The following is a 22,309-nucleotide window of genomic DNA, read 5'->3' as shown; positions in this document are numbered from 1 at the left end:
TCCCCAGGAACCTGCTGTCCATGGACAGGCCCACGGACACAGGGTGTCTCTGGCATCCCTCCCCCATGACGTTTGCTCACGCTCAGTCCAGCGTCGCTGGGGAGGGGACATCGGTGGCACTTGTCTGAAGAAAGCACTGGGGAATGTGCCAAGAAGCTTTGATGCCCACCGGGAGGAGCTGGAAGATGGCACCCCAGCCCTGCGCTACAGGGCAGTGCTGGCAGTGTCTGCCTGGGGCTGGGCTCTGGGCAGCGACCTCCAGTAGTCCCGGTGCCTGCAGGAGTCCTCCCGGTTGTGGCGGACGTAGCAGATGACGTAGACGATGACCATGGCGAACCAGCCGAACATGGTGATGAACATGGCCACGTCCATGGTCCTCTGGCGCACGCTGCAGAAGTTGACGCCGGCGTCCAGGACCTGGAGCAGCGGCTTGCCCACGTACTCCTGCCGCGGGGCCGTGTGGCAGGTGATGTCCTGCACGGAGTCGAGGTCCAGCCGTGCCTCCCACAGCACCTCCTGCAAGGCACACTCGCAGTGCCAAGGGTTGTTGGCCAGCCGGAGCTTGGCGTTGAGTGCCAGCAGGGCCTCCTTGGGAATGCTGCGGATGCGGTTGCTGGAGAGGTCGAGGCTCCGCAGCCCAGCCGCCACCCCTTTGAAAGCTGCCCTGTCGATCTTCTCGATGGCATTCCTGGAGAGGTCGATTTCCTGCAGGTGCGAGAGGTGCCTGAAAGCGTTGCTGGGGATCCTGGTGATGCTGTTGGCATCCAGCTTGAGGAACACCACATCCCTGGGGATGTCCTTGGGGATCTCTTCCAGGTGCTGGGAGCTGCAGAGGACAGCCTTCGCTCCTGCCCGCTCGGTGCACTGGCAGCTGGGGGGGCAGGAGCTGCCCCAGGGGATGCAGAGCAGGAGGCAAAAGAAAGCCTGGGCCACGCTGGTGGCTGGCCCGGTGGTGGTGGTGAGGGTCATGGTGCAGCCAGCCAGCTCAGCATGGCTGCTGGCAGCTCCCCGGGGGTGGCAGCAGTTCCTGGGCAGCAGGACGGCCCCTCGGCACTCCTGCAAGGCCTCTCCCATCACTGAAGGGAAGCTGTGGGTGGAGGGGATATGACACGGCATTATTTCCTGGAACACTGGGTATGGCTCATGTATGATGTGCCTTGGGAAAGGGGTGAGAGCCTGGGCTCATGAGAAAACAAGGGTGGAGTGACACTGGCTGTCTTTTCCAGGACAGCTTAATTTGGTTTAATCAGAAGTAGAAACCCCAGCTCCCCTACCCCATCTCTGCAGAGACCACCCAGGTGGACAAAGTGAGCTGCAAGATGGAGTGTGGAGATGGGCCTGGGAGCCTCTGCCCCATGCTGCTACCAGTTTCCAGGGGGGATGCAGGAGTTTGCTACTGGAGAACAGCACCAGTAAATTCCTATCTCACCAACCCTGAGTGTTTAAAAAAAATGATGAGTCAGACTCTAAGGATCATCAGACTGACTTAAATCACTGCCAGGATTTTAAATAACAAGACGTGGAGTTCTTTTGCTTTCCTTTCCCTTCCCTTCTGGTCCGTGAGCTGGTACAAGTCAGGTTTCCAAAGGTTTCACCAAAGAATTGTTTGGAGGTGTGTTTGTTTTTTAAAGTAAACAAGGAGTGTGGTTTAATAGCCTGACTCTGGAAGTGGGAGGTTGAGAGAGGAGCCACTGCCTAGCACAGTAAAAGGGGGGATGGAAAGGACACCCTAGTGCTGCCAGGGACAAGGCAAGAGGTAAAGCAGGTGGGACACCTTTCCTCTGCCTTTGGTGCTGCTCATGTCCCTCCTGCTGCCTTAGTCAGCCTGGGAGAAGGAATCCTCACGGAGGGGAGATCTGGGAGGCCAAGGGAGCCTTTCTCATGGGAATTTAATGTCCCATGTGATGTCATTATGGGCACCAAGTTGTTGTCCCTCTGGTACCAGAATCCTTCTGCTTATGGCATTCCCCTGGTATGAGCAGCATCCCTCAGGTGTGACTACCCTCAGGGTACCACAGAAGGATGCTCACACCTGAGGGATGCTGTTTGCAGCTTTGCCCACAGCCCTGCCCAGAGCTGTGGATTCTGCCTGGGAATATGAAGTTGAGCTTCCCAGGAATCCCTCTGGCCCTGCAAAATGTACCTGGCTCGGACAACTCTGTCAGCTCCATCTCTCCTGGGGAACAAGGACGCATTATGCCAAGCCGGTTCCCACCGTGTGGAAGAGCTCTGGGGAGCCCTCAGGAGTGGCAGGGACCCCAGGGGTGTGCAGGGGTGATGCTCCAGCCCTGCCCGAGGTCAGGGAACCCGGGACTCCCCCGCGCAGCAGGACCGAACCCCACTGCTCCCCGCTGCCCCGGAGCCCGGGGGTCCCTTACCGGCTCGGCTAGGGGGGCTCTGCTTCGCTCCGGCTGTAGGTGCGGTGCCGGTGCCGGTGTCTGTGCGGGTTCCGTGCGGTGCCGGTGCCGGTGTCTGTGCGGGTTCCGTGCGGTGCCGGTGCCGGTGTAGGTGCGGTGCGGGTTCCGTGCGGTGCCGGTGCCGGTGTCTGTGCGGGTTCCGTGCGGCGCCGGTGCCGGTGCGGTTCGGTCGCGATCCCGCTCGGCCCCACCTGTTGCTGCGGGCCCCGGGCCGGGCAGTCCCGGCGCGGCGGCACCGGGCGGTGCGGGGGCGGTGCGGGAACGGGGGGCGGTGCGGGGGAAGCGGGGCGGGGGAATCAGGGTGATGGGACAGCCCGGCAGCATCCCCACGGGGCTGCGGGAGAGCAGGAGCCCCAGCGTGCACAAATTAAGTGCAGCTAATGAGATTTCGGCAATTCTTTGGAGGCTGCGGTACGGACTGCGAGTCTAGAAGTTTCATCAGCTGCTGTAAGGCACGATCTTTCCTCCCCAGCCATGCCTCGGTCTGGACCTCCCTGGGTCCATTTAGGCTCTCAGCAGATAGTCTCCTGTCTCTCTCAGTGACAGAGACCCCGAGCAGACATCAATCAGTCCAGGAGCAATGGGAGAAGGTGCCGTGCCATCACTTTGGGATGCTTCCAAAGCATCAGCACAGCTCCCATATCAACTCTAAACGGGTCAAGTCATCTTGCGCATCCTGATCTGCTGCAAGGTGTTCCTGCCCATGGCAGGGAGCTTGAAATTAAATGGTTGTTAAAGCCCCTTTCAACCCAAACCAGTGATTCAGCCATCACTGGGGGGTGAGTCTACAGGCAAAGTGAGTTTCTACAACAAGATTGGGGTGGGAATTGGGTTTATCCCAGAAGTGTGCTCCAAGCATGGCCTCCACAAACAGCCTGCATGGCCTCCAGGAATGGCCCCTGGTTAAACAGCTGTAAAACACCACCAGCCTGCAGTTGTTTATTACATGGTTTATTGAGCTGAGTTGAATACATTGCCAGGCTGAGCCCCCTCCCCTTGCCAAACCCCAGTGCATCACTGGTGAAACTGCAGTTGTGCTGTGGTGGCCACCAGTGTGGGATGAGCAGCCTTGGCTGGCCAGTGTCTGATCCACTGGGAGAAGGTGGGGGAACCAAAATCTCTTCCTGAGCAGCCCCAGGCATAACATGCCACCATGGGGCTCTTCTGGATGATCAAAAAGTGTATCCATTGTGCCTTGTTCACCCCGTGGCAGGCAACAGAAAACATGAGTGAAAGACCCCTTAAAAGCAGGGATGTCTGGGATTGACACACTGATGTCTCTCTCCTGTCCCTACCTGCCCAAGGAACCACAGAGCATGGATCACCTGTGTCCCAGCAAGCTGCCACTTTCCATCCATGTGCACGAGGCGATGGGGACAGGCAGGTGACATTTAGCTGGGGCCTTGGCTCAGAGAGAGGAAGGAAGTTTAGCTGCAAGCCAGTGCTCAGCATACACACGCAGGATCACATACCAGTTTGGAGCATGTCAGGTGTGCAGAGCCACAAAACCATAGGTATATAAGCCAAGAGCTGCTCGCACCCTCAGAAGTGCTGGGTCACTGCTGAGGACCATGTTGTTGGGTCTGAGGCAACCAGAAGTATGGGTACAGCTGCCACAGGAGTGACTCCAAGCCTTCTCCAGGGAAATCCTTTGGGATCTGTGGCAGTGGGGCTGCCAGGGCTCAGAGCAGGGAGCACTGATGGATGTTCTGGTGGAGGGGTAGCTGGGACTGGAGAGTCTGCAGTGCCCACCCTGAAGCCAGGAGCAGGGTAGGGTGGACAGAAGGACCATCTCACAGGAAAAGCCCTGTGTCTCTCTGTGGCCCAAACTGTGGGCTAGGGCTGTGGGCTGATGTGGAAGCACCAAGACACAAGCTGGGGGCTGAACTTCATGGCTCAGGAGACTGGGATGCACTGCCCAGGCAGTGCATCCCCTAGGGATGCCCCTAGGGAGGGGACATTTTTCCTCCCAGAGACCTGCAATATACATTCACGGAGGCACCCAGAGTACCTCAATTCCAGCAGCTCCCATGTTCTCCCTGGTAAACTGGGGTGGAGCTGCAGGTCCCAGCCAGAAGCTGCTGTGGGGCAGCAGGAACCCTGTGCACGAGGCCTCAGTAGTAGGCACCGAGGAGGGTTGAGACCTTGTGCAGGAGCTCCTTGTGGTTGGCGTGCAGGGGGATCCTCTTGTCCAGCACCTGCCAGCGGATGCACAGCTCCGGGTCACAGCCCTGGAGGAACTGCAAGGGGACAGATGTCACACGTGTGCTGCTAGCAAGGGGCCATGCCAGCCATGCTCAGCAGCACCTCTGGTCCCAAACTTCCCACCCTTTCTTTTTGGGGCACACATGGAGGTGCCACCCCATGTTCATCCCCCACTGCACGCAGCCGGAAAATCCCAGTGCTGTGGAGATCTGGGTCTGGAGATCTGGCTCCTGTGCCCCAGGAACGATCTGGGTGACCCACAGGGGTGACAGCCCCTTACAGAATTCAGCCTCTTCATCTCCACATCGTTCTGGGTGTCGAAGTGCACGCTGATGGCCACTGTCTCCACCCAGGCGTTGTCTGTGTTGCGTGGGTCGTCGAGGTACCCCTTATGTACCTGTGCATGGAGATGCCACATGAGCAGCCCTCATCACCTCTCTGAGGGCACCCTGAGGGTCCTGGGGGTGGGTGGGCATGGCCCTGTAGGTCTTCTGCCCTGCTGGAGACCAGAGGCTCCCACTGCAGCTGGAGCCATGAGGAGTCACAGCAGCAGGCACAGACACTGGTGTGAGCAGCCCTCCCCAGGGGTCTCTGTGCTGCTCCCTGACCCTCACACATTAATTATGGCACCTTCACCTCCCTCAGCCCTTCCTCTCTGGTGGGAGCAGTGGCTAAGAGGTGATGCACCCTGCTCCTATACCCTGGCCACCCACATGGCCCTGTGACACCATGATGTCCCCATGCCACAGCGATGTCCCCACGTGTCTGTACCACCGTGACACCCGTGTGTCCCTGTGCCAAGGGGATGCCCACATGCCCCCATCCCACTGAACCCTCCTATGACCCGATAGCACAGGGACACCCCTGTTCCCCCCACCTCAGTGCCTTGTTTCAGCAGGTTCTGGAACTGAGGCCAGAACTCCCGGCGCAGGATCCACTTGAGCTTCAGTGGCAGAGTCTCACCTGGCTCTAGTGACCCCTGTGCCAAAGCAGATGTCAGCTATGGAGCCTGCATGCTCCAGCCTCCCTCCCTGACACCAGCTTGGCCATCAGGCAGTTGCCTGCCACCACTGCAGAAGACACCACCAGCTCTGCTGGTGCCTCCCATCCTCCCTCTCCTGCCCAAAGCCCTCAGCTCTGCCCAAGTGGATGTCTGAGTTTGCCTGATCCAATGTCTGCCAAAGGATGCTTTGCCGGTGTCTTAACAGGCTCACATGAAGGATGTGAAGATGGAAGACATGGAGGGGGAGGAGGGAGAGGCAGGAGACAGCAGGTCAGGGTGAGTGGGTGAATGTAAGGAGAACTCTGGTCCCTCAGCAGCCCTTGGCCTGCAGATGCTCTGCAGGAGGGGCAGAGCCTCAGCCACAGCTGTGACACATGCCTGTGATTCTCCTTTTTCTATGGGATTTCCTTCCTTCCTTCCTTCCTTCCTTCCTTCCTTCCTTCCTTCCTTCCTTCCTTCCTTCCTTCCTTCCTTCCTTCCTTCCTTCCTTCCTTCCTTCCTTCCTTCCTTCCTTCCTTCCTTCCTTCCTTCCTTCCTTCCTTCCTTCCTTCCTTCCTTCCTTCCTTCCTTCCTTCCTTCCTTCCTTCCTTCCTTCCTCCCTCCCTCCCTCCATCCCTCCATCCATCCCATCTCCTCAGCTCCTTCTGCACCAGCTCTGATTTCTTCCAGCTCTTACCCCAGGCAGAGCCCAGACATCTGACAGTGGGTATTGGGCCACCAGGACTTCCAGCATCTTCTTCAGGCTCTTCCTTATAATGGACCCATCCAAATTCCTCCGCCAGCTGTGAGAGAGGCCTCTGCCATGCTGCAGCTGGGCTTGGCTCCCCTCTGCCCAGCAGTGCAGGGCTTGGCCAGGTGTCTGAGGTGACCCCATGCCCCCTTTTCCACCCCACATCCTCAGCCATCCCCATCCTCGTGCTGGAGCAGGATGCACTCACCGGGTCACGACAGGGTGCAGGGCATGGTTGGGCCCAAAGCAGTGCAGCCTCCCACGGCCTCGCAGCCCCGTCCTGCCCATGGGGTTCCTGCCAGGGAGACAATGAGGGGCCTGAGGCAGCACCAGACTCCCTCTGTGCACTTCCCTACCAGTGCATCCCATGTCTTTTGGGGTGTTTTTTGGGGGGTGTCAGCCCTAAGGATGATGCATGAAATTATCCCTGCCCCACCGCTAGCCATAGGAAAGTGGGAATGGGATGGATGTGCCCAGGCACCCCTGGCCTCTCGGTGTCCTGGTGCTTTTCCTCCCACCCAGTTTCCCAGCCAGCCAGTGGCAGTGGCACTCACAGTGGCAGCCCGTCCTGCACGGCATAGAGCCCGTGGAAGCTCTGCCGGTCGATCAGTCCATCCATGGTGTTGTAGTTGATCTTCAGGAGAGACTCCAAGGAGCTGGAGGGTGGGAGGCAGCCCGGCAGGGAGAGCTGGCTGTGCTACCCAGGGAAGGTTTGGAGGATCGGGGAGCCGTGGGGGGAGACTCACAGGCTGAAGGGGTCCTGCACAGCCATGTCCTTGTGGTCAGCCGAGTAGGCAGGGGGGTTGTAGAGTGGGAAATCCACCTGCACAACACATGGCAATGTCAGCCCCCCACAGCAGACAGGGATTGGGACCCCAGGGACACCTTAAGGGCCAGTCTCTTCCTCTGCCCAGCTTGTGGCATCGTTCCCCAGGTCATGCTCCAGGCTCTGCTGGGGGCTGAGCTCAGGGTCTTGGCTGGAGGACTCACACCCCCATGGAAGCCAGTGATGGATCCTGTCCCTGGAACCAGCCGTGCTTCAGGAAATGCAGAGGTGGGTGGTTGTACCCTGTGTCCAACCAAGCATCCCCATGCATTCCTAGCACTGCAGATCCTATCAGGAATGATGCCCTTTCCTTTGGGGTCACTCAAGCAGTGACTCTGGGGAGCCAATGGTCCCACAGCTTGGAAAAACAAGAGCTCTCCAATGGCATGTTGAGTTCCTCTTCCTACCACTGTCAGGATATGCCTCTCAAGCCTCCTCCTCCCAGCCCCACTGCCCAGCATCACAGCTCCTACCTCCCAGGGAACCTTCTCATCTGGCACGGGGAAGCGGAGTGTATGAGACCCTGGATACAGGAGGTTTCGGGCGAGCACATGATATGGGGGCCGGCTCTCCTCGGGTTTCCCCTCCAGGTCCATCTCCTTGGTGTCCAAGGCTTTGGAGGAGCCTGTGAGACAGACACAGACAGCAGGGTCCCACAAAGCAGGGCACCAAGTCCAGCACTGTGGACTGGGGCTCTGCTGAGGAGCGTGGCTGGGTCTCCCCATGGGGATGTTGATGTCCCCTGGGACTGTGGAGCCTGGCTTCCCTTCTGGCAGGTACTGGATTAAACCCCAGGGAGCGTGGGAATAGATTCAGGAGAGACTGGGTGACCTCATGGGGACACCAAAGCTCCCAGGACTAAAGGAACCACTGCCCCACTGCTTTACAGAGGGGGCTGCTGTAAGAGGCTGCTGGGGAGGAGTCAGGCTCTGCTTACCCACGGGTGGCACATCCTCTCCTGGGCTGAAGCCATTGCCCCGCAGTGCCTGCATCATCCACCTCAGGGCCTGGGCGCTCTGATGCACCTGCAGGGCACAGGAGAAGGTCAGCCCCAGCCCTTCTGCTCCCTGGGTACCACGGGATCCAGCCCTAGCAGTGATCCTCCCTGTGTCCTGATGTTTGCCTTGGAAAACTTTCCCCAGGGAAATGCTTTTACAAAGCCAGTGGAAAGGGACATGGAAGCAGAATATGCCAAGGCCGGGCTGGCTCCCTGGGCACCCCATTACTTGTGCAGTTCCAGAGGAAGAAGACAGAGAGTCTCTGTCTCCAGGAGGTCTGGAGGGCCCTCTCAGGCCAAGGAGAAGAGCTGGATCAACTCTGACTGCTTGGGTGACTAATGGAGGAATGGCCCATCCCACCACTTCTCACCTGTATCCTGTTTACCTTGGAGTCAAATGGAACTTTTCCTATAAACCTTTTCCTCTCAGAAGCTAAAGGCAGGGAAACTCAAACTGTCCCAAAAGGTATTGACTCTGAGAGATTTTGTGTTCTGATTAAATAGACTTAGCCCCTGGAAAAATTTCACCTTTCTTGGATTCTTGCCCTGGTTTTGCCTCACCTGGTCCTCCAGAGAGCCCAGTCTTTGTTCCACTACCCCCGTCCTCTTCACCCGGTCCAAGTCCAGCAGCTCTGCCAGCACATCAACCCTGCAGAGACAGTGCAGGTTGGAACACCCTCAGCAGCCACCTCTGCACTGATCCCAACTCTTCTCTGCCCACGACACCAAAGGACAGAAGGAACTTCCTTTCTCAGGAGCCACCGTACCTCTGTGCAATGTCCCGGATCATCTGCTCTGTGTTCTGCTTCTCCTGGCACTGCTGGTGCTGCAGGTAGTTCTCCTTCAGGTACATCTCCCAGGAGAGAAGGGCAGCTTCTTCATTTTTCTCCAGCTTCTCCTCTGCCAAAGAAAGAGAATGGCAGTACTGCCACATCTCTGGGCATCCCAAAGGCCAGGACTGCCACCCGTACGCCCAGCTTTGTGCCTCAGTGCATGGTACCATGCCCTGAGGAGGGGGCAAACGGCAGGAGGGGGATGCTGGTCCTCACTGAGCTTGTGGTGCGTGGCGGGCCGGCGGAGCAAGCCACGACGGAGCAGGAGCTGCAGGTGGTTGAGCAGGATGAGGGGCGGGGGCGCGGGCGGGCGGCCGTGGTACTCCTCGATCAGGTCGTGCCGCTGGAACTTCCAGATCTGGTCCGTGTGCTCCTGGACCTGCTGGAAGGTGTAGCTGGGGCAGAGCCCAGGTGTCAGCCACGCCGTGGGGATGAAGGGGCACGTGGTGTTTGAATGGTGTCACAGCTCTACCCAACTCCCTTAATCACTCCTGATCTGCAACTATTTCTACCACATCTATAATCCCCAAGTGGGATCCCACTGCTTCCACCACATCTAGAGACCCCCAGACTCACTTGAACATGGCAATGAGGAGGTTGAGGAGGAGGATGTTGGTGAAGAGCAGGTAGAGGCACAGCAAGATTACTGTCAGCCATTCTGGGAAGATGGGTTTCTTGTTGTCCGCATTTGTCTCTGGGCACTTGGGCTTGTAGGGGTCAGTCCCATTGGGGCTGCACTGGTCAATGTTGAAGTTGACCCCTGTGGGAGAGCACAGCGTGACTCCATGGTGGCCAAACCTCAGATGTCTTGGGGAGCACGTTCTGCTCTCAGAAAGGAGCCAGCATCCAGGGAGCTGAGCACCAGGCAGGGATTTGACCTCCATCTACATCATCCCAGATTCTCTGTTCACTGACAGGTCTGTGGGACTTCCGTGGGCCAACATGGCATGAGTTTGGTACATCAGCTTTGTCACAGCCACCTTGCTCATGCCATGTGCTGTCACAGGGTCCCTTACCATCGATGTAGGAAGGAATCTGCCCAAAGATGGTCAGGTAAGAATGGTAGACCACACCACGGAAAAGCCACTCCACGCGTTCCTCGTTGTGGATCAGGATAGCCTGCTTGGCCACCCCAAAGGACACCACCCACACTGCCAGCAGGAAGAGGAAGAAGAAGACATCCTTCATCTGCAAAGACAGAGGGGAAGGATAGCTGTGTCCTGGAGCAAGCCCCACTCCAGGATGGGAGAACATGGGTGGCATATCCAGCTACTTGAGCAGGACAGTCCAGCATCACCCCAGCAGGACAGAGGGGAGCTCTCACCATGCGCTTCACAATGATGATCTTGGGCCCCAGAGTTTTACTGACTGTGAAAATGTGCATCAGGCGCAGGCAGAAAATGATAAAAGCCAGGGACAGTACAATGCGCCCAGGATATAAGGTTGATGGGATCAGCCTGGACATGGAAGAGAGGAAAGGAAGCACCTCAGTGCTGCCATAGAAACATATAGAATTTAATTTGGAATAACTAAGAGGGAGGGGAGGCCCTGGCGCAGCTGCCCCATCCCTGGAAGTGTCCAAGGCCAGGTTGGACAAGCCTTGGGAGCAACCTGGGAAAGTGGAAGGTGTCGCTGCCCATAGCAGGGGGTAGAATGGGATGAGCTTTAAGGTCCCTTCCAAACCAGTCTGAGATTCCATGATTCTATGAAAATACTATTAAGCTCTGCAGCTCACCTGCAAGTCAGCCCTGCGATAAAGACCAGGATGGCACAGATATCCAGCTTATTCCAGAAGTCCTTGATGTACAGGGAAGCCATTTTCACAACCCCGAGACCGTCTGGATCGTACAACAGCTGTTGGGAAGAGAAAAGGGGCTGGGTGTAAGACACTCGTGCACCTCATAAAGGGGAGAGATCACAGAGATCAACTGGACATCAGTGGACACTCTCGCTGACCCAACGGTGACCTGAGCCTATGTGGTTTTCTCTAGGAGCATGGGGAACATCTGGGAAGGAGTGTGGGGACACCTGGGATTTTGAGGCTCTTCAGGCTGGAGGAGAAAGTCACTGAGATGTTGAAGCAAAAGCTGAACAATCCCAAATGTCAAGCAAAACCTGGAAATCCTCCTAGGAATTCACCCAAAGGTAGAGCTCCCTCCGTCTCCTGACATTCCCAAACCAGACACCAGACACCTCCTGGGAAAAGCCCACCAGCTGTACAGCATTTTCCCCTCCAAACATACGGGGCCAAGCCAGATGCAGCCAAGGAGAATCCCTGGCCCCAGAGACGGGGGATCTGGTGGTTCCAGGTGCTGGGACTTCTCGGAATAGGTGGTGACACGAGAAGCAGCACGGGAACATGAGCAGTGTGGGAGCTCCCAGGAGCACCCAGAGGGCTGTCTCTCCTCCTCTGCCCCCTCCCAGCCTCAGCTCTGCCTGCCCACACCTGGCGGGTCTCCTCGCACACCAGGGAGAAGAGCCAGAAGTAGATGAGGTATTCCCGCCAGGACGGCATCGGCTGGAAGTCAACCATCAGGACATATGCGAAGAGCAGCAGGAAGGTGAAGTAAGAGAGGATGTTCATGAGGAAGATGACGATGGGTGCTGTGAAAAAGGCTCGGAGGCGTGCCAGGCAGCCCATGGGCTGCAGCCTCTTCTCCCTGCGGGGTGCAGGGATGGATGTGAGCTCGGCTTCCCCCAGCCAGCCGCAGGGTGAGGCTGGAGGAAAGCCCTGCCTCAGTGCATATGTGTCCCAGAAGTACCTGAAGGTGATGAGGTTGGTGTAGAGCAGGGGGAAGAACAGCATGCACGAAATCACCCGCCACAGGCCATTGTCCACAGACAGCTTTCCCCACCAGACCTTGGTTAGAAAAGCCTGTGAAGAGGGAGAAAGAGAAGTGCTGGTTACAGAGGCTGAAGGCTATTTACAAGGAACTCTGGATCTTGAGGACACTTGGACACATTCTCTCCAAGGACCACTGCTGGAGCCCACCTGGACCCCCCCATGGGACACAAAACTCATGTTCTTGGCCTCCAATGCCAGCTGCAGACAGGTTGTCTTCCCCCAGGCTTCAGAGACACGGGTGAGAAGCTTCTGAGCTCTCTCTTCATCCTTGCGGTAGCAGTCTGTGAACACACCTGGAAAGCCCAGCACCAGGAACACGAGGCTGAGCTCTGGGGCCAGGCACTCAGAGTCACCCTTCTGAGCAGGATCAGGGCATTGCATCACACCGTGGTACTCCCTGTGCTCCCACCACTATGCTGGCACGGCCTTTGGAGCACAATCCCCAACTGTGAGGATGGGAACCTCATTTCCCACCCCTCAGATATCTCCTGGGTAAAGCTCGCCAGCCCTGCAGGGTGCAAGAGCAGATCTGGGATGAAGGAGCAGCTCTGGGGTGCAAGAGCAGATCTGGGGGGCAGGAGCAGCTCTGGGGTGCAGGAACAGCTCTGGGGCGCAGGAAGAGCTCTGGGGTGCAGGTCCTGCTCACCAATTGCCTTGCGCTCATACTCCTCAGCCAGGGCCAGCATGTCATCCGTGGTGTCCGTGTCCTCCTCCTCCTTGGCCAGCTCCTTCAGGATTTTGCTGCAGGCCAGTGCTGCTGCCATGCAGTCCTGGCTCTGGCACAGAAGAGGATAAGGAAAGCATGGACGCTCTGTCAAGTCCCAGAAATCTTGACAAACCCTCCACAGCTCCCCCACAGGAAGGAAGGAGGGTGTCCCAAACAGATCAGTGCTCAGGATGGACTGCTTGCCATGACAAGGACTGAGTCAAGCTCACCTCTGAATAGCCCACTGCCATGGAGAATATGGGAACAGCCCTGTCCTCTTTGTGGGATGCCTTGGCTGATGGGACAGAGTGGTTCCTTAGCGTGTTCACTATGCCACCAGCTACACTGCCTCTTGTCCTGGAATGCTGTTTATGAGTAGAAGCCTTCTCCACTCCAGCTGCCGTGACCCTGTGGGCTCCTTCAGCCTGACTAGCCCACTTCTGGCCCAGCACATCCCCTCTACCTGTTTTGGCCAGGAAGGGAGGGATCTGGGGATGGACATTAAGTGCTCTCAGGCTGCCTAGCTGGCTCCTATTTGGCTGGGGTCAGGCTCAGGACAGCTCTGCCACTATCCCGAATCCCAGCGTGTTCCACTGTTCCCCTGGAGGCTGCGAGGTTTGGCTACATATGAACCCTCAGCTGTGACCAGAGCTCTGGGCTGTGATACCTGGGCCCAGATGATTTCTGCCAGCTCCCTGCGGTTCTGGACCACGGCCCAGATGAGCAGGTCCCGGACGGGGTCCATGGTGAAGGTGACTCGGCCGGCAGAGCGCTTGTAGAGGGACCGAAGACTTGAGCCCTGCACCTGCAAGGTGTGCAATGCTCAGACCTGCTCACTCAGCACCAAGCCACTCAAAGCCCTGGTGCTGCCTCCACTGCTCATGGAAAGGATTTTGCCCAGATAGAGGGGTGGTCAAGACTTGGACTCATCCTGAGAATTTCACTTTTTCTAGGGCTGGGATCAGGTGGAGCTGTGCACCCACCCCACTAAGTCCTGCCCACCAGCATCACACATCCACACAGTGCTACAGGTGTAGGAAGGTGGGTGTTGCACCTGGAAAAGGCAGGGCAGATGACTTGGCCGGGGCTTTAAGGCACTTTTACAAGTACGATTTTTGAGCAGACAAGAGGGCAGAGACCCAGCTGCATCCTCCAGGACAGCCCCTGAAGCAGTGTCCCCACCCTGCCACCAGGTACCCTGGAGGTGCTTACGTTCAGCTTGATGTGTGGGACAGGGATGGAGAGCCGGGGCCGCTCCGTGTGCTTGGGCTTGGGGTAGAGCAGCTGTGTGGAGCAGCCCAGAAGCTCCCGCAGCACCTGGGACACGTGGTGCATCTGCAGCCTTGGCATTTTGGAGCCAGCTGTGTGCTCTCTCTCCTCCAGCAGCACCTTCTGCAACTTGCTGTGGAACAGGCAGGACGGGGCCAGGTTGTCGTAGAGGTAAACCAGCGTGTCCCAGGTGACAAACTCCTTGAGACGCACTCCCTGCTCCAGGAACAGCTTCACAAACTCTGGCTTGTTGGAAATCAGGGCAGCTGCCATCACGGGGTGGAGATCTGAGGGCTGGCAGGCCAGAGGCAGAGGTGAGGGGCTCTGTGGTCTCAGAGCAGGACCCTACCATGCTCCTCACTCGGAGGAGATTTTATCCCTAAGCACATGAGGAGTCTTCGGATGTGAAAGAGCACGTGACATGCACTAAAACTTGTGGGACATTCACAGGGGGTTAGGAGAGGGCACCCTTCTCTGTCAGTGGAGCCCTCTCCCCCCTTGGCTGCTGGGCAGAGGGGTGGGTAGGGTAGAGACTACCTATCCCAAGGTCATGATTATCACAAAATCACAGGACAGTTTCAGTTGGAAGTTCATCTGGTTCCAATCCCCTGCCAGGGGCAGGAACACCTTGCAGGTGTCCAGGTTGCCAGCTTGATCATCAGTATTTCCAGGGATGGGGCATATATCCTCAGATGCTTCACTTTCAGGTTCCTAGCTCCCACCAGCCCTTCCCAGTCTCATCACAGGTGTGTGAGCTGGGGGAACCCAAACTGTTGAAATAGGAAAATTCCTTCCAAGTTCCACAGCCTCATCAGAAGGGACAGACTACCCTTCTCAGCCTCGACTTCTCAACAGCAGGATCAGGCATGGGATGGCAGAGCTGGCCCCTACCCCACTCTGTAATAAGAGATGAACAGGGAAGCACCAGACTGGGTGAGATGAGTTAAGATAAATTGCTGCTTGAGCACTGACTACAGGGAAGAGCTGTCAAGAGGTATTTTTCTAGGTGGGTCTTTAAAAACACTGGTTTTGAGTCAAAAACCAATTGTCTTTGTGCATGCTTAGCTCTGCTTTGGGTGTTTGAGAGCATTTTTGAAGAACAGCTCCTGTTAATGCACCGAGAGTTCAGGGTCAGGGAGAAATCCCTTTAAAACACTCCCCAGGCACAGCCAAGGTGAGAAGTGCCCTCCAGATCCACAGGCCTGACAAACTGTAAGCCTGACCAGACAAGCAGCACAGGGATATCCATACCTTCCAGTCATGGTCATCTGTGAAGATCTCACTTCGGGCAATGTCCACCCTGTTCCAGGCCACAGCCAACTTCAGCTGGTGGTCCCAGTTCTCACGACCAAAGTGGTCCTGGTTTCGGGATGCTGCATGCAAAGTGCATGTGTTAGAACAGAGGATCAGCCAGTGAGGAGATACCACATGGAAGCTTCCTTGCATGTGTGGCCTTTTATGATGCCTTCAGTTTTAGCTTTCATATTTTCCATATTCTGTACTGCATTAGGATATAACTCTGAACTCCATATAAAGTGTCAGCAAGCTCTCCTCACAGCTCAGTCACACAAAACAGCCCCACAACCAAGGACACTGCTGCAGTTTCAGCCCGAAAAAGTGCAAACAGCAGAGAATTGAGGAGAGAATCTGGGAGGATGGGACTGCAGAACCTGGAGCTGGGATTGGACAATGAACCCCAATATGGACATGGACCAAAACTTATAAAAGTGTGAAAACTCCTGACCCGGGGTCCATTTTGGGTGTAGCCTTGGCCAGGCTCTTGTACTGCCCAAGGTGAATCCTTTGAAGGCCTTTTAATAAATGCCTACTTTTCTCCTTTAACTCTGTCCAGCCTCTGTTCCAGGGAGCCTCTCAAGGCATAATCATCTCTCCCCAGGAATAAGGTTTGGGGATTTCTTTGGTGCCCCCATAGGTCAAGCAGCAGTAGGAGGTGATTTGATCCCCACCCTGTTCACCTTGCCCCATCCTCCCAGGGAGTCCCCTCACCTTTGAAGAGGGCCTGGAGGATGGCCACATCCACGTCCTGCTGGCCATATTTGCCCTCTCTGAAGATGGTCAGGAGCTGCCGGCTCCTCACTATGTCTTGGATCTACAAGGAAATCCAAGCAATGAGCAATTGCAACGGGCAAGCAATGAGCAGCAGCATCTCCTCCCTGCTGCTTGCCACAGGCCCCTGCACTGTGCAGGGCAATTCCTCACATCCCTCTGCCACCTGCAGGACCCCTGTGCTGTGTTCCTCCATCATGGGCTGGTCACAAACACTGCCTCCCTGCCCAAAGGGAGCAGGCAGTGCAGGAGCAGAGCCTGAGCCCTTGGGGTGCCCACCAGGACAATGATGAGGATGGCTGGGGGCAGATGAGGCTCAAACTTTGTCTGGGACCTTTGCTGCTCATAGGCCAGGACCCCTGGGACCTCTTTGGTCTCCCACAGCTCAGAGGAGCCTGCAAGGGACTCACCTTCTTGGTCCACTCCACCAGTTTGCTCTCAGTGAAGAGCTCGTAGGTGTCCTGGAAGAGGACGCTCAGTTTCTTCTGGATCAAGGCGATGGTGATCCTGGCCACGGGCAGGTTGGCCACCTGCGCGATGACATCGGCCACGCGCCCAGACCCTTCCACAATCACACAGGGGGTGCCATTGGTGATGGCATTGTAGATGGTCTGCAGCAGAGCGGGGAGGTTGGTCTGGATCCCACCCAAACACCTGCAGACCCTCTCTGAGCCTGGGACCCCACTGCTGCTCCCAGTGCTCCTGTCAGTGTGGCACCACTGAGAGCAGCACCCCGGGAAGGAGCTGTCCCTCCTTAGCCCCCCCTCCTCAGCTTGCCACAAGCAGTTTCTTACATCAAGAGTTCCGGGGCCTCCTTCCAGCACCACACACACAATGGGGATCTTGATGGCAACACCTGCAGGGAAGCAGAATCCAGGGTCACCTTCCCATAGGGCTGATACTCTCCCATACAATCTGCTCTGAGTGGTGGAGTACAAAAGGCAAGGTGGGAGCACTGTCCCTGACATGTCAGGCTTCAGGAGAGGGGAGGAAAACCATGCTCCAGACATGGTGGGATTTTTGGGGGTGTTCTCTGCAGGGCCAGGAGTTGGATTTGAGGGTCCTTATGGGTCTCTTCCAGCTCAGGGGATTCAGTGAGCACTTGTGCATGTGTTATGACAGGAGATCATTTGCACAGTGAGAAAATGACCCCTGGAAGCTCCCTTGGGACCTGGCCTTTTGGGAGAAATTACTTTCCCTAATCAGCTTGCCATCACAAGGTTTGGGGATTCCTTTAGTGATCCCATAAGTCCGGCACAGAAAGATTCTCTGATCACTGTTACGGAGGAGCCAGGTTCCACACTTATCATGGCAATCCTCTCAGACCCTGTGCCTGGATCCTGTGAGGATGCCACAGCCTCTTGCTGGAGCCCAGGAAGGACAATATTTCAGGGGGATAGCTCATCCCTGCCTCAGGCTGGGCTGTGTATTGCCATTACCTCCTTTCACCTTGGTCTGCTCTGAAATGAACTTCTCCAGCCTGGTCCTCAGGGGGATTTCCACCCCGTACCTCCCGTGGGTCCCATCATCCACCAGGATGAAGTGGGAATGGTTGCTGTCCAGGCACGACAGGCTGCCTTGGTTCTCCTCATCCAGCACATACTCAGCAGGAAAGCCCCCCTGTAAGGTGCAGCAGGAGACACTCTGGGAGAAGCCTGGCAGAGGAGCAGCAGATAGCCAAAGTAACCAGCACGTGGGGACAGGAATGGGCCAGCATGTGGGGACAGTCCAACCAAACTGTCCCTGTGCCCCCACAGCACTCACATCAGTCTTGTCCCATGCTCTACTGGCCCTCACACCCACGAGAGTCCTCCCAGGAGAAGCCCAGAACCTACTCAAGACACTGGGTAGGATGGAGGGGCTTCTCAGCAAATACTAGCCTGGAAGAATTCAAGGCCAGGTTGGATGGTTCTTAGAGCAGCCTGGTCTAATGAAAAGTTCCCTGCCCGTGGCAAAGGATGGAACAAGGTGAGCCTTAAGGTTCCTTCCAACCCAAACCATTCTAAAGCTCTGTGACCATCACTTCTGGTTCAGTTGGGTTTTCCAGGGCTGCCAGCCACAGCGACATCTACAAGCAGCTGTTCCCACCATAGTCCTTGGCAGGACTTCCCCAGAAATCCAGGCATAGGCAAAGCAATCCCCTGTCCAGCGCTGCCTGGCTCACCATGGGGCAGACAAGGCTCTCCCGGTTGTACACGGTTCCCCAGGTGGCAATGCCAATGGTGACAATCTCGCCCTCCTTGTGGCTGCAGCTCAGGATGAAGTCTCGCACTGCCTCTCCCACCTGTTTCATCACACCAGCGTGGGACCCCCCTGTGATGATCCAGGCTCCTGGGGGTCACAGAGGGCCATGGGAAGGGAGAGGCTCTGCCCACAGCAATCTCCCAGCTTCCCCTATATGGCTGTGGGATCCTGGGGTGCTCCATCCCCCAGAAGATGTCTCTTCCTTGCCCTGGCAGCACAGGCAATGCCTTCTTCAGCACCTCTCTGAGTCCAGCTCCTTCTGAGCCTCTTTGCAGTGACTGAGCAGGAGCCCACCCCTGGTGATTGTGGTCCAGGTAGGGACCTACAGGTCTCCTAAAACAGCTCAGCATCCCCTGAACAGCCCAACTTACTGAACCTGGGATGGCCAGGTGCAATCTCCGGGAGACCCTCTGCATCCTGATGACCTTTAAAAGTCCCTTTCAACCCAAACTATTCTGATTCCATGATTTAATTATTCTGTGGTCTCTTACCTGTGGTCTGGGCCACCTTGACCAGCCCTTGCCGGAAGATGTTCTTCAGCCTTGGCTTCATGACAAAGTTTTTTGCTCCCCCGGTGACTGAGATGAGCAGGTTGGGTGCATCAAGGCCCCAGTGCTGTGTCATGAGGTGGTAGATGACCCGTGGAGGGGTATCCGAGGACACACGCACGTACTGCAGAAAAAGGGGTCAGGCACAAGTTTTGGGTGTCAACAATGGGGTCGCACCTCCAACACAATTCCTCCTGTCCCACCCAAGAGGCTTCCCAACACCATTCTGCAGCAGAGTCATGTTGCTGCTGGTCCAGGTCTTTGTCCATGACCCTATTCCCATATGCTTTCCTGGGAACTAATATTCCCCAGACAGTTCTAAGGGCAAGGACAGGGAACAGCCACTCCTTGAATCATGAGTCTTGTGGTTTCAGAGGAGGGGTCCTATCTCCCTCCACTGCTTGAGTCACTGTTGCCTTCGGGGCAATTCCACCCTTTCCCAATGTCCTCTCATTCAGGAGGGAAATACTCCTGTGCATCTGCCACGGCAAGACCCAAACACTGGCTCCCCACAGATGGGACAAACAGATCACCTTCCCTGTCTTCTGTCCCAGCCCTGTGAAGTGGATATCACCGAAGGCATCCGTTGGCATTTCCTGGATGTGCCTGCTGGGATCCCATTCCTTCCCCAGAAAGATGGGAGGTTTGGCAGCATCGTCCAGGTGTTGTTCCCTGAGATAGCCACACTCGCACACGATCCTCCTGAAAAACACACCAACCACTTCATTGAGAACAGCTGAAACCCGAGAGGCAAAGCCCAACCAACCTCAGCCCAGGCAGGAGGTGCTGCTCTCCTTAGGAACAGCAAGGGCCCCACATCTCCCACCTAGCTGCTCCTCCAGCTCAGAACTTGTGCAGAAACAAGAGCAATGTATGGGGGGAAATTAAGAGAAAAGAATCCAAGTATTTCCACCAGTAGAGATTTAGGACAGAAATATTTAGGATGGAAATGACTGCCTGGAAAAGCATTGGAAATGTTTTTTGCTGGGACACAAAATTTCAGCCATGTGATGACTCACCACATGCTGAAGAACCAGTTAAAAAGAGGGTTTTGAATCCTGTGACAGAAAGATGGGATTTTTCTGGTGCTGTAGCTTAATCACCAACCCTCACTTCTGCTCTCCTGAAGGGGAGGGAGGGAGGGAGGGAGGGAGGGAGGGAGGGAAGGAGTGCCTTGCTTACCCAGAATCTGATGTCTGGGAGCTTTCCACAAAATAGGTGCATTCCTTCTTCCTGATGTTTTCAGGAATCCAGGAGATGAGATTTTCCTGCAAGAAAAGCAGCAAGGGGTCAGGGTTTCTGGAAAGGTCCAGAAGTTATGCCAGGGGCCAGACATCATGGTGATGGGGGCACATCTGGGTGCTTCTTCGGGTGTGAAGGATGAAAGCTCCATCGCTGACTGCAAGGACAAAGCCAGATGTACTCCAAGGAGAAGGGATAAGAGTGCTGGCCTTGTGCCTCAGATGTTTGGAGGTTTTCTGCCTGTCCCTAAACTGAACCTGCTCGGTTTCTAATGCTCCTGTTAGTGAGTTAATGAGTGCATTAACACAGTTTCATGTGTGTGCCCAACCTTCCCCTCTTGCAGCACCTCCTGAACTTGCCTTTTCATTGCTGCCAGTGGGGAAATGCGCCTTCCGCCTGCTCCTTGAGACGCTGCTGCTGCTCTGCTGCAGGTTGGGGACCACCTCGAAGTCACTCATCTTCCTGGGGTGTGTGGCAGGGTCATCTCCTCTCTCGGGGCACACCTTGTTCAGTTCCGAGGGGAGCACCTTGGCGCACCGACCACGCGCCGACATGACTCCTGTGTCTTGTGCTTCTCAGCCTCCTTTCTCCTGTTCCTAGGCTGGGAGCTCCTGAACATCCCCATCCTGAGAACAGTGGAACAGAATCAGAGAATCCCAGAACGGTGTGGATTGGGAGGGGCCTTGGACTTCATCTCCTTCCACCCTCCTGCCAAGGGCAAGGACACCTTCCCCTAGACCAGGTTTCTCCAAGCCCTGTCCAACCTTCCAAGAAAAAAGGATGCCCATGAACTAAGAGAGCACTGAGGTGCCCCATCCATCATTGCCTGGGTGGAGATTGGTCCATGGGAGACCTGCCATCCCCTCACCACAATCCTGACACAGGGGCCATGTGCGTGGTGACCAGCCTCGGCATGCACCACGCTTCCCTGGGGAATCCCATCGATGTTCACAAAGTGCCCTGCCACTTTCAGCCTGAGCTCTCCTCACCCGCTCTCCACTGCAGGCAGCTGGGATATTTCTGGCAGCAGGGAGAGCAGAAACTAGGTCTCTTGTGTGAGCAGCCTGAGCGTGGCCCTGCATGGGAAATCTGGGAATATGGAAATATGGACATGCTGGCTGCAGAGTCCGGGTGCTCCCGTGTGGAAGGGTGCTGTGTTCCCTGCAAAGGTGCCCTGAGAGCCCCAAATGCAACACGGGCTTGCTGCAAGCAGGGGCTACAGAACTCCTGAACCCACCCTGAACACCCACAGCCCTCTTTGCTGAGATAGGAAAGCTGCTGGAGCAAATGTGGAAATGCTCCTGGGTGTCTCTGGAGCCCAAGGGAGATGGTGTCCTCTCAGGACAGCTGGGATTAGGTAATGGAGGAAGCACTGCACTCAGGTGATGCTCTGGTCAAGCTGCGGGGTCTGTGTTTCAGGAGGAATTTGTTTGCTTTTGTTAAGCCAAATCCTGCATTTCACCCAAGGCTGGGGAGTCCTTGTGGGGACAAGGAGTGCTGATGCCAAATCATGGAGTAGCAAGGGAAAACTATTTTATCAGCCTCCCTCCTGGGATCTACACATCCCCACTGACCTTGGGAGGCAGATTTTGGCAGACTGGATTTCTGCATCAGCACAACCCCCAGCAGATCTGATTTTTGGAGGAAGAGCAGTTGAAATAAGGTCAAATGCATCCTTAATTCTTGTTCGTGGCCCCACAAAGCAGCCACGCTCGTGGGGGCTTGGGAAATGGCCATAAACCCATGCAGGAAGGGCTTCCCCCCCAAGGTCCTCCAGCACCTGGAATACCTGTCCTAAGGGCTCGGGGACAAGGACAGAGCCTCTCCCGCGGCACACGCTGCCTGCCTCCCGGCTTGAGGGGGTCAGGTCGTCCCTCGGTGGCACGGGGTGGTCACAGCACCCACCGGGATGAAGCGGAAGGATGAATCCTGCCCACCCCGCTGCCCCTCCGCCAGCACCACCCCAGCCAGGCTGCCCGTACCTTCCCTGCAGCATCCTCCGGCCGCATCCCCGGCTCCTCCGCTCCGTGCCTGCCACAGGGACTCAGCCCCGCGTCCCTCCGGTCCGGCGGGTCATTTTGTCACTGGAGACACAGGCGATGAGCGGAGAATAGGGCAGAGCTGCCTGCAGAGAGGAGGTGGCAGTCGGCTGGCAGCTTCCCAGCAAATGAGGCTGCAGGAGCGATCCGTGCCGAGGAGCTGCAGCGCCCAGGCGAGTCCCGAGCTGCTGGAGTGGCTGAGTCACTCTGGCACTTACCCGCAGTCCCCAGCCCCAAGCGGGACACCGGGCAGATGGCAGGATTCGATTACTGAGGTTGTTAGAAATGTCCGAATTAAGGTGCAAACCATATGCCAGTGATTATAGTATGGGTTTTAT

General features: G+C 56.5%; 2 protein-coding genes across 2 annotated transcripts; both read right to left on the bottom strand.

Moving 5' to 3' along the window:
* Positions 1-204: 204 nt before the first annotated feature.
* On the bottom strand, positions 205-1,074 carry LRRC3 (leucine rich repeat containing 3). Its single transcript, XM_062499453.1, has one exon. It carries the CDS (start codon positions 1,072-1,074, stop codon positions 205-207), a length of 870 nt encoding a protein of 289 aa, XP_062355437.1.
* A 3,457-nt stretch (positions 1,075-4,531) lies between these two features.
* Positions 4,532-20,486, bottom strand: TRPM2 (transient receptor potential cation channel subfamily M member 2). The gene is made up of 32 exons (XM_062498818.1): positions 20,292-20,486; positions 19,873-19,958; positions 19,224-19,392; positions 18,634-18,814; positions 18,063-18,229; positions 17,338-17,518; positions 16,693-16,754; positions 16,309-16,509; positions 15,839-15,941; positions 15,083-15,204; positions 13,775-14,125; positions 13,230-13,367; positions 12,503-12,632; positions 12,004-12,149; positions 11,774-11,886; positions 11,458-11,671; positions 10,747-10,865; positions 10,336-10,468; positions 10,028-10,199; positions 9,588-9,771; positions 9,228-9,406; positions 8,946-9,078; positions 8,740-8,827; positions 8,119-8,206; positions 7,655-7,806; positions 7,102-7,178; positions 6,910-7,011; positions 6,564-6,650; positions 6,302-6,407; positions 5,500-5,601; positions 4,903-5,019; positions 4,532-4,657 (listed from the first exon to the last, which is right to left on the bottom strand). The coding sequence occupies exons 1-32, from the start codon at positions 20,484-20,486 to the stop codon at positions 4,532-4,534; spliced, it is 4,524 nt and encodes a 1,507-aa protein (XP_062354802.1).
* Between the last annotated feature and the right edge of the window lie 1,823 nt (positions 20,487-22,309).

Source organism: Cinclus cinclus, chromosome 10 (genome assembly GCF_963662255.1).
Source record: "Cinclus cinclus chromosome 10, bCinCin1.1, whole genome shotgun sequence".
Classification (NCBI taxonomy): Eukaryota; Metazoa; Chordata; class Aves; order Passeriformes; family Cinclidae; genus Cinclus; species Cinclus cinclus.
Note: the sequence above shows the minus strand (reverse complement) of the source record. Positions and strands in the feature narration are given on the sequence as shown.